Below are 12,952 nucleotides of genomic sequence, written 5' to 3' on the forward strand. Positions count from 1 at the left end.
CGGTCTTTCTGTGTTTGCTGTGAGTAGGGTTACTGTTCACTGAGATGTGCAGACTTCTCATATGGTGGTTTCTCTTGTTGCAGGGCACAGGCTCTAGGTATGCAGGCTTCGGTAGCTATAACATGTGAGTTTAGTAGTTGTCGCATATGGGCGCTAGGGTGCAGGCTCAGTAGTTGTGGGGCACAGGCTTAGCTGCTCTGCGAAATGTGGAATCCTGTCAGACCAGGGATCAAACTTAGGTCCTCTGCATTGGAAGGTGGATTTCTATCCATTGTATCACCATGGAAGTCCCAGCCATCATATTTTATTGGATCTGTTTGCATCTTTTATTATCAGGTATATTGGTCTGTAATTATCTATCTTTCATTCTTTTTGGTTTTGGTATCAGGGTTATGCTAGATATTCCTCTTCAATTTTCTGAAACAGTTTGAGAAGGATAGGTGTTAACTTTTTAAAAAATGTTTGGTAGAATTCGCCTGTGAAGGCTTCTGATCTTGCACTTTTGTTTTTTGGGAGTTTTTTTTTTTTTTTAAATCACTGTAATTTGTCTGTTAAGATTTTCTATTTCTTCATTATTGAGTCTTAGAAGATTTTTTGTTTTTAGGGATTTATCCATCTCTTCTAGATTGTCCAGTTGCTGACAAATAATTGTTCATACTAATCTCTTATGATTCTATTTCTGTGATATTGGTTGTAACTTCTCTTTTCTGATTTTATTTATTTGGAACCTCTTATTTCTTGATGAGTTTGGATAAAGGTTTATCAGTTTTATCTTTTCAAAGAAATGGCTCTTCATTACTCTTCTATTTTAGTCTCTATTTCATGTATTTCTGCTTTGATATTTATTATTTTCTTCCTTGTCCTAACTTTGGGCTTCGTGTTTCTACTGTGGTGCACAGTAGGTGAGGTTGGAGCACTGCCTTTGTGAGAGAAGCCCCTGAGTTTTCCTCCTCTGCAGTTGGTGACCTGTGAGTGTACTGGACTGTGTGACTTTTCACCTGTCATGCTGGCTCACAGATTACAGTGTTGTTGGAACTGCTCTTAGCACCCTGCCCCCCAGCTTAACTGTTGGTTTGCCACCAATTGGCCCTGGTGTTTCTCCTGCGTTCTCTCCAGGCCACCTGTGTGAATCCACCAAAGTCAGGTCCCAGGATTGCAGTAGTCGTGTACCTGGACCCTCTGTGGTAGCCGTGGAGGCAGCTCAGGTTCTGACCTGGCCCAGTCTCTGTGTGTACGTGTCCACAAAGCCCACAGCTGCTGAAACTAGCCCCGTCCGAGCTGTGTGAGTGCTCATCCATTCAGACATTCCGCAGGCACTGAGTTCACAGCACTGACAGTGAGGGTGTATGTGAATCTGCAGCTCCTATAGCCATGAGGAGAGATTTCAGCTCTTCTGTTTTAGTTGCATGGCCCCTGGGGCTCAGCTGTGATTTCAGCCCCACCTCTGCACATGTTCCTCTGAAGGCTGGCCCAGAGCACATCTGCCCTGCCCAGGTAGGCAGGGGCAGAGGTGGTGATGGGCGGGCATGCGAGCCTGCTCTGGGAGGTGCCCCTCCTAGTATCCATGGAGACAGGGTGCATGGGGAAGGGGACTGAAATGGCAGTCCCCATCCGGTGGGTCACTCAGCAGTGGTGCCCTGCTTCTTTGGCGGCCCAGGCTTCTTCCACGAACATTCCCAATTGTGGAGCTCCTTACTCCCATCCTTGCGGACTGTCTCTTCACAGCCAACAACTGTCTCCTCCCTGTGTCCACTCTCCAAACCCCACGTTCCAGCACCCAGCCCCTCTCCACATCCACAGACACACAGCTCAGGCTGGAGCATGCAGGGCTGCAGAGGGAACATCCGTATAGGTCTTAATCTGGCCGACCTGTCACAGACCAGTTCTGTGCTTTCCTTCGAGCTCCTTTCCAGAAGTTCCCCCTCTGTCCCAGCTGATCTGCCCACTGGTGAGGGGGCTTCCCTGAGTGCAGGAGCCTCTTCTGTCCTTCAGCTCCCCACCAGGGGTACAGGTACCATTCTGTTTCTCTTTTTCTTTTTTACTTTCTTAAGTCCTACCCAGTCGTGTGAGGATTTTTCCTGTCCTTTTAGGTGTCCAAGGTCCTCTGAGAATTGCTCCATTTGTAGATGTGTTCTTGATGTACTTGTGGGGAGAGGTGAGCTCCACGTCCTTCTATTGTGTCATCTTGACTCCATCCCCCTCTCAATCATGTTCTGTGGAAACCTTGTTGGTTTTCATGCCTGTGTGGCCTCCTACAGAATTCTGAACTTAGCAACCTGTTCAGTTGCTAAGTCGTGTCTGACTCTTTGCAGCCTCATGGTCTGCAGCACGCCAGGCTTCCCTGTTCACTATCTCCCGGAGTTTGCTCAGACTCATGTCCATTGAGCTGATGATGCCATCCAACCGTCTCATCCTCCATTGGGAGCACAGGGTCTTAGCCACTAGACCACCAGGGAAGTCCCCTGTGTGTGATTATTTTTAACCTGTTTTATAACTGTGAAAGTACTGAGACTGATTGATTTTTTTTTTTTTTGTCATTTTTCCTCTTTCAGTAAGTTACTTAAGTTTTCTGATTCACTTTGGTAGTCTGTAAAATGTAGATTATAGCTGATATAGGTTTGTTGAGAGAATTAATGAAGTACTAGCAGACAAAGTGGCTTGCTTCAAACTTGAGACTCAGGGTTCTTACTCTCTCCTGTCCAAACAGAAGGTAGAGGCCGCGCTCCCTATAAGAGCTAGAGGTAACACTGCTGTAGTGATTAGACCATCATTGTCCTAACAGGTGATTTTCCGTGATACTTTCTTTTTCACTTGTCTTCTGACAGTGTCTCAGTCGTGAACAAGGTATTCACTGGGTCAAAAAAGAAAGACTTCCAACATTTCTGGAAAGTGATTGTTACTTTGAATACAGGTATTGTAATCTCATCAATATACATATATTTTAAATGATTTTTTTCAGCAAAAATCATTTTTCTTTACTTTCTTAATAAAATTGTATACCTTTAACCCCATTGGAGTTTGTATTTTGGTTACTATGTAGTATAACATAGAGCATTGGTAAAAATTGCTTAACATTTCCAAAGAGATTTCATAGAAACAGTACCTAATAAATGTATTTCAATTCTGCTTCTTTGATCATTATATTTACATTTTTTTTCTACTTCTATAAAGGTAATTATGTTCAGGGTGATAAAAAATGAATATGAATGTCATAAAAAAGACAGAATGTTCTAGCACAGGGCCAAGTTTTTCTTTTATGCTCCCTTACTTTTAAAGTTTAAGTTCCTAAACAGTCTGAAATTTTACTAAAATTTGACCCTTTCTTAGAACAACCATTTTCTAAAATACAATAAAACAGAATAATTATTAATTAATTAGTGATCCTATGAATAAGCCATTAATTTTAGAAGCTCCTAAAAGAATCATCCTGCAAAGCTAGGGGGGGAGATTGATTTGAATACATAAATAAATTTTTAGTTTTTATTCTGAATTCTACCATATTTGAAATTTATTTCAATTTGTATGATTTCTGAAATACAGGTTAGCCAAATTGATTTCACAAGTAAGATGGAGTGAATCGGGCATGAATATCATATTAGGTACAGAGTTTTCACCCTGGGTCCTAAAAAAACCACCCAGTCCACCACCTCCTCCTGTTGAAGACGATGATGTTATAATTATGAAAAAGTTCTACATTTCTCTGGGTGAGGTAAGTCTTGAGTGTTTCTTTGTGACTTGGCACTTTGGTGAGACTTGTCTTTTTAGAGACATGATGTTCATTTGAATAAGAAAATGTTTTCAAATGCTTCCAAAGTAGATTTAGCAGAAATTCTTTTGGATTTATGCTGTCTTATTTGCCCACACTCTTTCACCTGAAATGTAATTAGAATTATTATTGTCATGTGTACAAAGGAAAATGGAAAGTTGAAGAGTATGCCCACTGTCACATGGGAAGTAAGGCTTTCATTGTTCATTCCAATTTTTTCATTATTTAGAATCTATAATATTTGTACAAAGCAATGATAAATTGGATCTTCTCCTCCCTATTGTCAAGATTATTCTTTAGTAATAAAATGCATTACTGTTTAACTATTACCAAGTATAAATTTGCCCTCTATAATTAGAGATTGTTGGGTAATATAAGTATATATGAAGAAATCTAACCCAGAATCAAATGTCCTTTTGGAGAACCATAGTATAGTGAAAATTGTTGTTAGATCTTTGGCTTTATCAGGGAGGGAATCTTTTCCTTCTACCCTTGTAGGTTCTTTGGCTGGTCTAATAAAAAAAATTGATATAAGTTACGGGCAAAAAAAAAAAAGAAAGGTAATTTAGTTGTGTACAGGAGCCCTTTAAGAATATGAGACCTGAAACAAGTTGGGCAGTTGAGCTATCCTGAGCCTGGGAATGGGATAAGGGCCTGGGGCTTCAGAGGGGAACAGGGTAAGTCACAGGACTATAAGACCAGATGTTTGCTAATTAGATGTTTGCCTGCCGTAGAGGTAGGTAGTCATTCACATAAAAGTTATCTCTGGTACTGGCTCTCTCCGAGCCTGGCCCTGTAACTGAATTCTTTTAGGTAGTTAAAGGAGAGGTGAATGTTTTTCTTGACTCTGCTGGGTCAAGGTCTCCTTCAGCTCACAATAATCCAGGTCATGGCATATTTCGGGGTCACTTACCCTGCTTCTCTTTACCTTCTAATTATCAGATCTTCTCTCTGGGAACACGTTTCCAATATACAATTCTTTACAAAACCAGGAACTGCAAATATGTTACCCATGTGTTGCTATTGTCCTAGTTTCTATTCATGACAGATATTGCTAATCAATCATGGCAATTTTCCTGCTGAGCTAGGACTTGGCTCTAAACTCTTTTCAACACAGCCTTCTAGGCAGGCACTTACAATTGATCAAAGATGTCATTCAAGAGGAAAACATCTCTGTTGGAATGGATATCTTTACCCTATCTTTTTGAACATTTCTTTTTCATGTGTAAGCTCCTATATAATTTTGTAGTTTGACAGTTCTATCAGCAATATTTGGCAAAAATGTTAAAAAAAATGTATGCCAGTCCCATTATTTCCTCTGAATAATGCTCAGGGATGCACTAAAGTCACATTTTTCTTTTCTCTTATATTTATTTTTCAGTATTTATTTTTTCTCTTAACATATGTGTTCTAATAATGTTAGGGATGTCAAAAACATGTACTAATGGTAGAAGTCCATAAACATACAAAGGAAAGAATCAATCTAGGGGAATAAGTTCTGATTCCTTACATGTAAATTGAATCAAATATAAGAAAATAAAAATTAAAGCTATTTTACTTTTACTATTTTCTGTAATGGAAAAAAACTCATTTCTGTCAACTTATGTAATATCTGAATTATATATTTCTTTTTAATAACCTTTGAACTTGAGTGTTCAATTTTGGGGGCCGTTAAATCATTAAACCATGACTATAGATAGGTATTAATCCTTATGATAATTAGTAATATTTTTTTGTCTTCAGTTATACCTTCTAAACACAAACAATTGACCCATCTTTTAAGAATATAAAGTAGAATAGTTAACTGTTATTATATTTGGCTGACTACTTCTTTCTCCTCTATCTTCTGCTCTCTTATCTTTCTGTGTAGTTGATTTAATGACTCTTGTGAAAGTGAAGGTGAAGTCGCCCAGTCGTGTCCGACTCTTTGCAACCCCATGGACTATAGCCTACCAGGCTCCTCCATCCATGGGATATTCTAGGCAAGAATACTGGAGTGGGTTGCCATTTCCTTCTCCAGGAGATCTTCCCAACCCAGGGATTGAACCCAGGTCTCCCGCGTTGCAGGGCAGACACTTTACCATCTGAGCCACCAGGGAAGTCTCAAATCAAGACATGACTCTTGTATGTTGGTCTTAGTTCCTTGATAGTTCCTTAATTATTTTGGTCTTCTCTCAGTGCTTAGGCTAGCACTTGGAACAGAGTAGTCATTTAATAAGTATTTTGAATGAATATACTTATTAGTAAATGATTTGGTTTTAGAGAAAGAAAAAGAAGAAACAAAAGGAAATGAGATTCAAAGCTACTATCTACCTTACTTCTAAAAGGGACAGTACCACACCATTGCACCTGCTGTTTCTGTCTCTTGCCTTTGGTCTTGTTGTGTGGCCTGACTTGCCCTGCTAATTCTCCATAATAGTCAGGGAACAATTCTATTCCATTTGAGCCTTGCCTCCCCTGTAAGTGTTCCTTAGGCTAAGATGACATAGTTGGAGAAAGGAGAAGTGAAAGTAATGCTGGACACTCCCTTCTCTGCTTCTGTTGAACAAGTTGGATTATCCTAGAAAAGTAAGTGAGGACATTTCTAAGAGAAGTGGAAAGAAGAATCTTCCCAGGGCATCTGAGATAGAGTTTCTTAGGACTGGGGCTTTTGAAGCTACATGTCAAGTTGAGAATTGGATCAGCTGACTCAGGAGTACATAAAAGAAAGGAAAAACTGAAGACTCCATCCAGGGGCAGGTGAGTCAGAAATCATCCTTCTGGAAGCATCCCATCCAAGCAAAGTTTCGAAAACAGAATCTAAGGTAAAGGTGAAGTTGGATGTGGAGAGGTTTACAGTGCTCCTGAGAGTAAGTTTTCGTCATATTAAGGAGAAGTTGTTCAAAGCACTGAGCCTGGCCAGATGGAACCGGGGGCGTGAAATCGTTGAGAAGGTTGTAAATGGGAGCAGCTGGCCAAAGATGCACCCAAAGACTGATGAGCTATGGAGACTGCCAAGTTAACTTAGATGGCGGGAATTTGTAGTGAGTCCAGGAAAGGGTTGCGTGCTTCTGGTGGAGGAGTGAAGAATTTGATGGTATTGGGCTTCTTTTTTTCCCTTTGATCATCTAATATGAAAATAATCTGAATTTCCATTTCCTTATCATTATTCTCAGCTAATGAATTTTTCTGTGTACAATATTCTTTTCTTTCACAGCATAATTTTTCCTTTACATATTGTACTATACAAATTGAGTATTGTCATAATGATTTATCCAGATTCATGATGGGAAGAATACTGCTAATCTTAGTTAAACAAATGTGCTCCTTTCTTCCTAGGCCTCCTATACTCAAACAAAAGATTGGTTTGCCTTGGCAAAACAATGTCAGCAAACAGCATCAACCTTTTCATTACCATCTTGTGTGTTCCACGACAAAATTGACTCACCAGTTGTTTCATCTGTTTCTGGTAAGCAGAAAAGGACAAGGATAAGATTGACCTCAGAACTCCTTTTTACATCTTTTGTTGTTGTTATTCTAAACTTACAATACAACACTTAGTGGATAGGGAAAAAAAAATGACATCTCCTGCAACTCCACTTTCTACTGTTTTTTAAGAGACAACCTGGTATAGTGAAAAGAAGAGGGGTTTAGAATCCAACTCTGATACTTATTAGTTTGTGACTTCTGCAAATTATTCCACTTCTGGTAGCCTTGCTTTTGTCATCTGTAAGATTAAACTAATGATGCATACATACTGAATATATAAAATGTTTACTGCTTGGTACCTGATAGACAGTCAATAAATGTTTGGTTTATCACTATTTCCTATTACAGTTTACAAATTCTTATTATTAAGAATTTGAAATAAAGTGGGTGCAACCTTTCTGTCCTCCCAAAAGTAAATAGTGATTTATGGAACTTGAGTTATCCTACTGTTTTTAAGTTCAGACTATTTTTCACCTTGAAAAGCAGATAAATTTCTACTGTGGGTGGGTGAACTTTGGTGGATGACGGAAACTTTTCATAAATGAAGGGGACCTTCCAGAAACGGTCCAGAAAGGACTTCCCTGATGGCTCAGATGGTAAAGTGTCTGCCTACAATGCGGGAGACCTGGGTTCGATCCCTGGGTCGGGGAGATCCTCTGGAGAAGGAAATGGCAACCCACTCCAGTACTCTTGAATAGAAAATCCCATGGACGGAGGAGCCTGGTAAGCTACAGTCCATGTGGTTGCAAAGAGTCGGACACGACTGAGCGACTTCACCTTACCTTAACTTACCTTACCTTACCTCCAGAAACGGTAGTAATTAACATGTGATATTGCTAGAGGGGAAAAAAAAAATCTAGCAATGTGATTCAGGAAGGGAATTCCACAATTCATTAAATTATTGCACAGTTCCTTTGATAAGTACCAGAAACCTCTGGGGGGGTGATAAATCTGGAGTCTGTAGAATTGAACCTAAATCTAGGTAAAGAGGGAAATCATCTTTCTAACTGGAAATTACGGAATTTATAGATTTCTTACTGTTGCCTCCAAATGAAGTAGAGAACCAGAAACCTCTGGGGGGTGATAAATCTGGAGTCTGTAGAATTGAACCTAAATCTAGGTAAAGAGGGAAATCATCTTTCTAACTGGAAATTACGGAATTTATGGATTTCTTACTGTTGCCTCCTACTTCACTTGTTGTCTCCAAGTGAAGTAGAAAATTGGAGAGTGAAGTTAGGGAACAGAAAGAGAAAGGATACCAGGAAGGCAGTGAGCAGAAGTGCCTCCATGTTTGTGGGGTTGAGTGTATACCCACTATCCTTTCACAGGTCTACAAAAGTCTAATCTCAATTTTAAGGAAATTTATTATACATATTTTCGATTAAAATTATGAAACATTTTCAGTTTATTGAGATTTGAAATCTATTATTGAGAAAATTGAGGTTGGGACACATGAATCAGGGTTTTCCTGATCCATGGCTTTGCAAGCAGTAGATTTGCCATGTGAAATAAAGCACAGACATCAGATATTTCACTAAATAAAGACTAAAAAGAAAATAAGGGCTAGACTGTATCTTTAGAAAAAGTGTAAATATAGTCCATTTGTATTTGTAAGGCTTCACAAGGACTTTATGCAATTTTGTAATTTTAATGATAGGTTGTAAGTGTAATAGTAATTGAATTTTTCTGATAAAATAGTCAATTTTTTAAAATTGCTAATATGACTCCAATTCTGGTCTGTTAATCTATCATCTCATCATCTATGGTAGCTAATTTTATTTTACAATGCAACATAAAACATGAAAGTACACACAATCATTTGGTATACACATTCTAATTCTTTAATAGATTTGGCCTTTGTATGTTGACCTTATCAGTCTGAAATATTACATTTCAAAAGTGTGTCATGTCTTTTTGAAGATCCTCTTTATTGAGGATAGCAAATATTTAGTTCATCTGCCACCAGTATCCTCTTCAAGTCCAAGGAAGACACGGCCAGTCCCTGTTGGCACTTTCTCTCACTTCAGTTCAGTCACTCAGTCGTGTCCGACTCTTTGCAACCCCATGAACCACAGCATGCCAGGCCTCACTGTCCATCACCAACTCCCAGAGTTTACCCAAACTCATGTCCATTGAGTCGGTGATGCTATCCAACCATCTCATCCTCTGTCGTCCCCTTCTCCTCCTGTCCTCAATCTTTCCCAGCATCAGGGTCTTTGCAAATGAGTCAGCTCTTTGCGTGAGGTAGCCAAAGTATTGGAGTTTCAGCTTCAGCATCAGTCCTTCCAATGAACACCCAGGACTGATTTCCTTTAGGATGGACTGGTTGGATCTCCTTGCAGTCCAAGGGACTCTCAAGAGTCTTCTCCATCACCATAGTTCAAAAGCATCAATTCTTTGGCACTCAGCTTTCTTTATAGTCCAATTCTCACATCCATACATGACCACTGGAAAAACCATAGCCTTGACTAGACGGACCTTTGTTGACAAAGTAATGTCTCTGCTTTCTAATGTGCTGCCTAGGTTGGTCATAACTTTCCTTCCAAGGAATAAGCGTCTTTTAATTTCATGGCTGCAATCACCATCTGCAGTGATTTATAACATCTAGTTAACAATTAAAAGAAAACTTTTACATTCATACCTGATCTAATAGCCTTTTATGATTTAATACAGAGAGTTTTATCTTCGATGATGGAGTTCACCCCAGGACAAAAAAGAGCCTGTTAAAAACCACTAGATTAATCTCCGAATTTGAAGAAGATGGGTCTGTATCTCTACAGGACACTCCTTCTCAAGCTCTTCTGAGGATATACCTTGAAAAGCAACAGAATGTCGATAAAAGTCTGACACTGCACTTCTCAACATATGATGAGTTTTTAAGATCTTATGTCTCCTTTATTTTGAGAGTGGCAGTTCATCAAATTCTTGGAGCAACACTTAGAGAAAGCCCAGATTATGTAAATTTCAGAAACGTAACAGAAGTGGTATTTGATGACATTGGGGGGCCTACCTCTGGCAAGAATGTTTTGCTCAGTGAAATGCCAAGGGAAAAGTCGGAAGACGTGTTAGAACAAGCAATTCCAAAACCTGAGAGCGTTGGACTAGACAGCAGGGCTGATTGGTGTATTTCTCACAAAATGTATGACATTGGCAATAGAAAGGAGTTTGAAAGATTTAAGAAATTTTTAAAAGGTACCTTAGGGGAGAAATATTGGTGGCTATGGATGGATATTGAGAGGTTAAAAGTTCTTAAGAATCCTGGAAGACATCAAAGGTATTTCTATTTTTTTTCAATAGTTTTAAAACCAAATTATAGAATATTAGTTTGGTTCATTTAAGCACAGACAGAAGGCCTGGAATAAATATATAAATGTAATTTATACTTTTAGAAGAATTAATAATAAGATTTATTTTATTATAATAAGACTGATTTATGTAAAAGATACCTTATGCCAGTGTAAGGGGCTGACTGTTCCTGGCAGCCTGCTCAGTTAACAAATTCTGTGGTCTTTAGTCAGAAGCCACTTAGACATATCTGAATGAGATATCTGCTGGATATGATGCTGGATGTTCTCGAGAGAGCCTCTTAGGTCTGACGGGGCATGGGTGTTTGTTTGGCTGCTCCATATGTGTTAGGTCACTGTAAGTCTTATGAACCTTGGAGGACCCTGCTTTACCTCCTTAACTTGTCTGTGTTCTCCTGATCTGCTCTGAACTCTGAAGTAGACTGCGATCCCCATTAAAGGTTTGACTGAGTAAATACTGGAGACTGGGTTATTCCAGTTACTTGGAAACATTCAGATCACAAAGCTCATTGTTATACATAGTTATAAGAGCAGGGGTTACCAAATGGTTGATTATGAAGCATGACCTAATTGATCCTGGGATGGAAGGCTGCTACCACTTTCCAAGACATGTTAGGGAAAGGATATACAGTCAACCTACATAGGTTCTTCAGAGTCAATACTTTATTAGTTCCTATTGTTGCTGTCATTAATTGCCACACACTCAGTGGCTTGAAGCAACATAAATTAATTTTCTTCCGATTAAAAGGTCAGAAGTCTAAATGGGTCTGCAGGCCTGCATTCTTTCTGGGCACTCTAGGGGAGAATCCATTTCCTTTCCTTTTCCTGCTTCTGAGGCCATCTGCTTTCCTTGGCTCAGGGCCCCTTCCTTTGTCTTCAGAGCCAGCGGAATGACGTCTTTTCTCCTCTCTGATCTTTGCTTCTGCCCTCCTATCTTTTCTCTATGACTGTTACCCTCCTGCCTCCTTCTTAGAAGGATTGTTAATGATTACATTAGCACCAGCTAGACAGCCCAGGATAATCTCCTCAAAACCCTAATCACCTCTGCACCGTCCCTTCTGTCATGTAAGATCACATTCTTAGGTTCTGGAGATGAGGGTGTGGACATCTTAGCAAGGCCATTGTTCAGCTGACCAAAGCTATCCTTCCCATTCCCATACCTGTGAGAACTATTTTTATCTTCACATTGGTACTCCTGTAACTCACTTTTGGTTCTTTGTTCAGTTGCTCAGTTGTGGTCCGACTCTTTGTGACCCCACTTTTGGTTCTAAGATAGTTAGTTCATTACTTGCCTGAAACATTTTGGAAGTGAAAATATTTGGCTAGTTGAATACTGTGTCAACATGTATGTGTGTGCCTATTTGTTTGTGTTTTATTTCAGACATATTGAGAAGATGAAAAAATGCTTTCTAGTGAGCAGTGGAGATTACTACCTTTCTGCAGAAGTCTTATCAAAATTTAAACTACTAGATGGATCTCAGTGGAATGAAGAACACTTAAAAAAAATTCAGACTGAGGTTGTAAAACCCTTACTTCTTTATTGGTAAGAAAAATAATGAGAATCAAAAGTTATTTGCTTTCACTTTTCTTAAGCTAGTTACAGGTTATACTTTTTGTCTTAAGGATATATGACTTATGGGAATTTTAAATGACAAGATTGTCATATTATCTTCAGGCTTCTTTAAAGTACCTATCCTTTAGATAATGTTGGTGTTTGAGGGACTTGCAGTTCAGTTCTGTCGCTCAGTCGTGTCGACTCTTTGTGACCCGATGGACTGCAGCACTCCAGGCTTCCCTGTCCATCACCAACTCCTGGAGCTTACTCAGACTCATGTCCATCAAGTCGGTGATGCCATCCAACCATCTCATCCTCTGTCGTCCCCTTCTCCTCCTGCCTTCAATCTTTCCCAGCATCAGGGTCTTTTCCAATGAGTCGGTTCTTTGCATCAGGTGGCCAAAGTATTGGAGTTTCAGCTTCAGCATCAGTCCTGCCAATGAATATTCAGGACTGATTTCCTTTAGGATAGACTGGTTGGCTCTTCTTGCAGCCCAAGGGACTCTCAAGAGTCTTCTCCAACACTGTATTTTAAAAGCATCAATTCTTGGGTGCTCAGCTTTCTTAATAGTCCAACTCTCACATCCATGCATGGCTACTGGAAAAACCATAGCTTTGACTAGACAGACCTTTGTTGGTAGTGCCTCTGCTTTTTAATATGCTGTCTAGGTTGGTGATAGATTTTTTCCCAAGGAGCAAGCGTCTTTTAATTTCATGGCTGCAGTCACCATCTGCAGTGATTTTGGAACCCAAAAAATAAAGTCTCTCATTGTTTCCATTGTTTCCCCATCTATTTGCCATGAAGTGATGGGACCAGATGCCATGATCTTAGTTTTCTGAATGTTGAGTTTTAAGCCA

At 39.5% G+C, this 12,952-nt stretch overlaps 1 protein-coding gene across 1 annotated transcript in view; it reads left to right on the forward strand.

The window, feature by feature from the left end:
* Nucleotides 1-12,952, forward strand: part of RGS22 (regulator of G protein signaling 22) — a 165,636-nt gene that overhangs the window by 62,107 nt on the left and 90,577 nt on the right. The window contains exons 5-9 of the mRNA XM_043484148.1: nt 2,826-2,911; nt 3,541-3,709; nt 7,085-7,214; nt 9,908-10,508; nt 11,921-12,082. Coding sequence (XP_043340083.1) covers nt 2,826-2,911; nt 3,541-3,709; nt 7,085-7,214; nt 9,908-10,508; nt 11,921-12,082 — 1,148 coding nt within the window. The remainder of the gene's footprint in view (nt 1-2,825; nt 2,912-3,540; nt 3,710-7,084; nt 7,215-9,907; nt 10,509-11,920; nt 12,083-12,952) is intronic.

Source organism: Cervus canadensis, chromosome 12, assembly GCF_019320065.1.
Source record: "Cervus canadensis isolate Bull #8, Minnesota chromosome 12, ASM1932006v1, whole genome shotgun sequence".
Classification (NCBI taxonomy): Eukaryota; Metazoa; Chordata; class Mammalia; order Artiodactyla; family Cervidae; genus Cervus; species Cervus canadensis.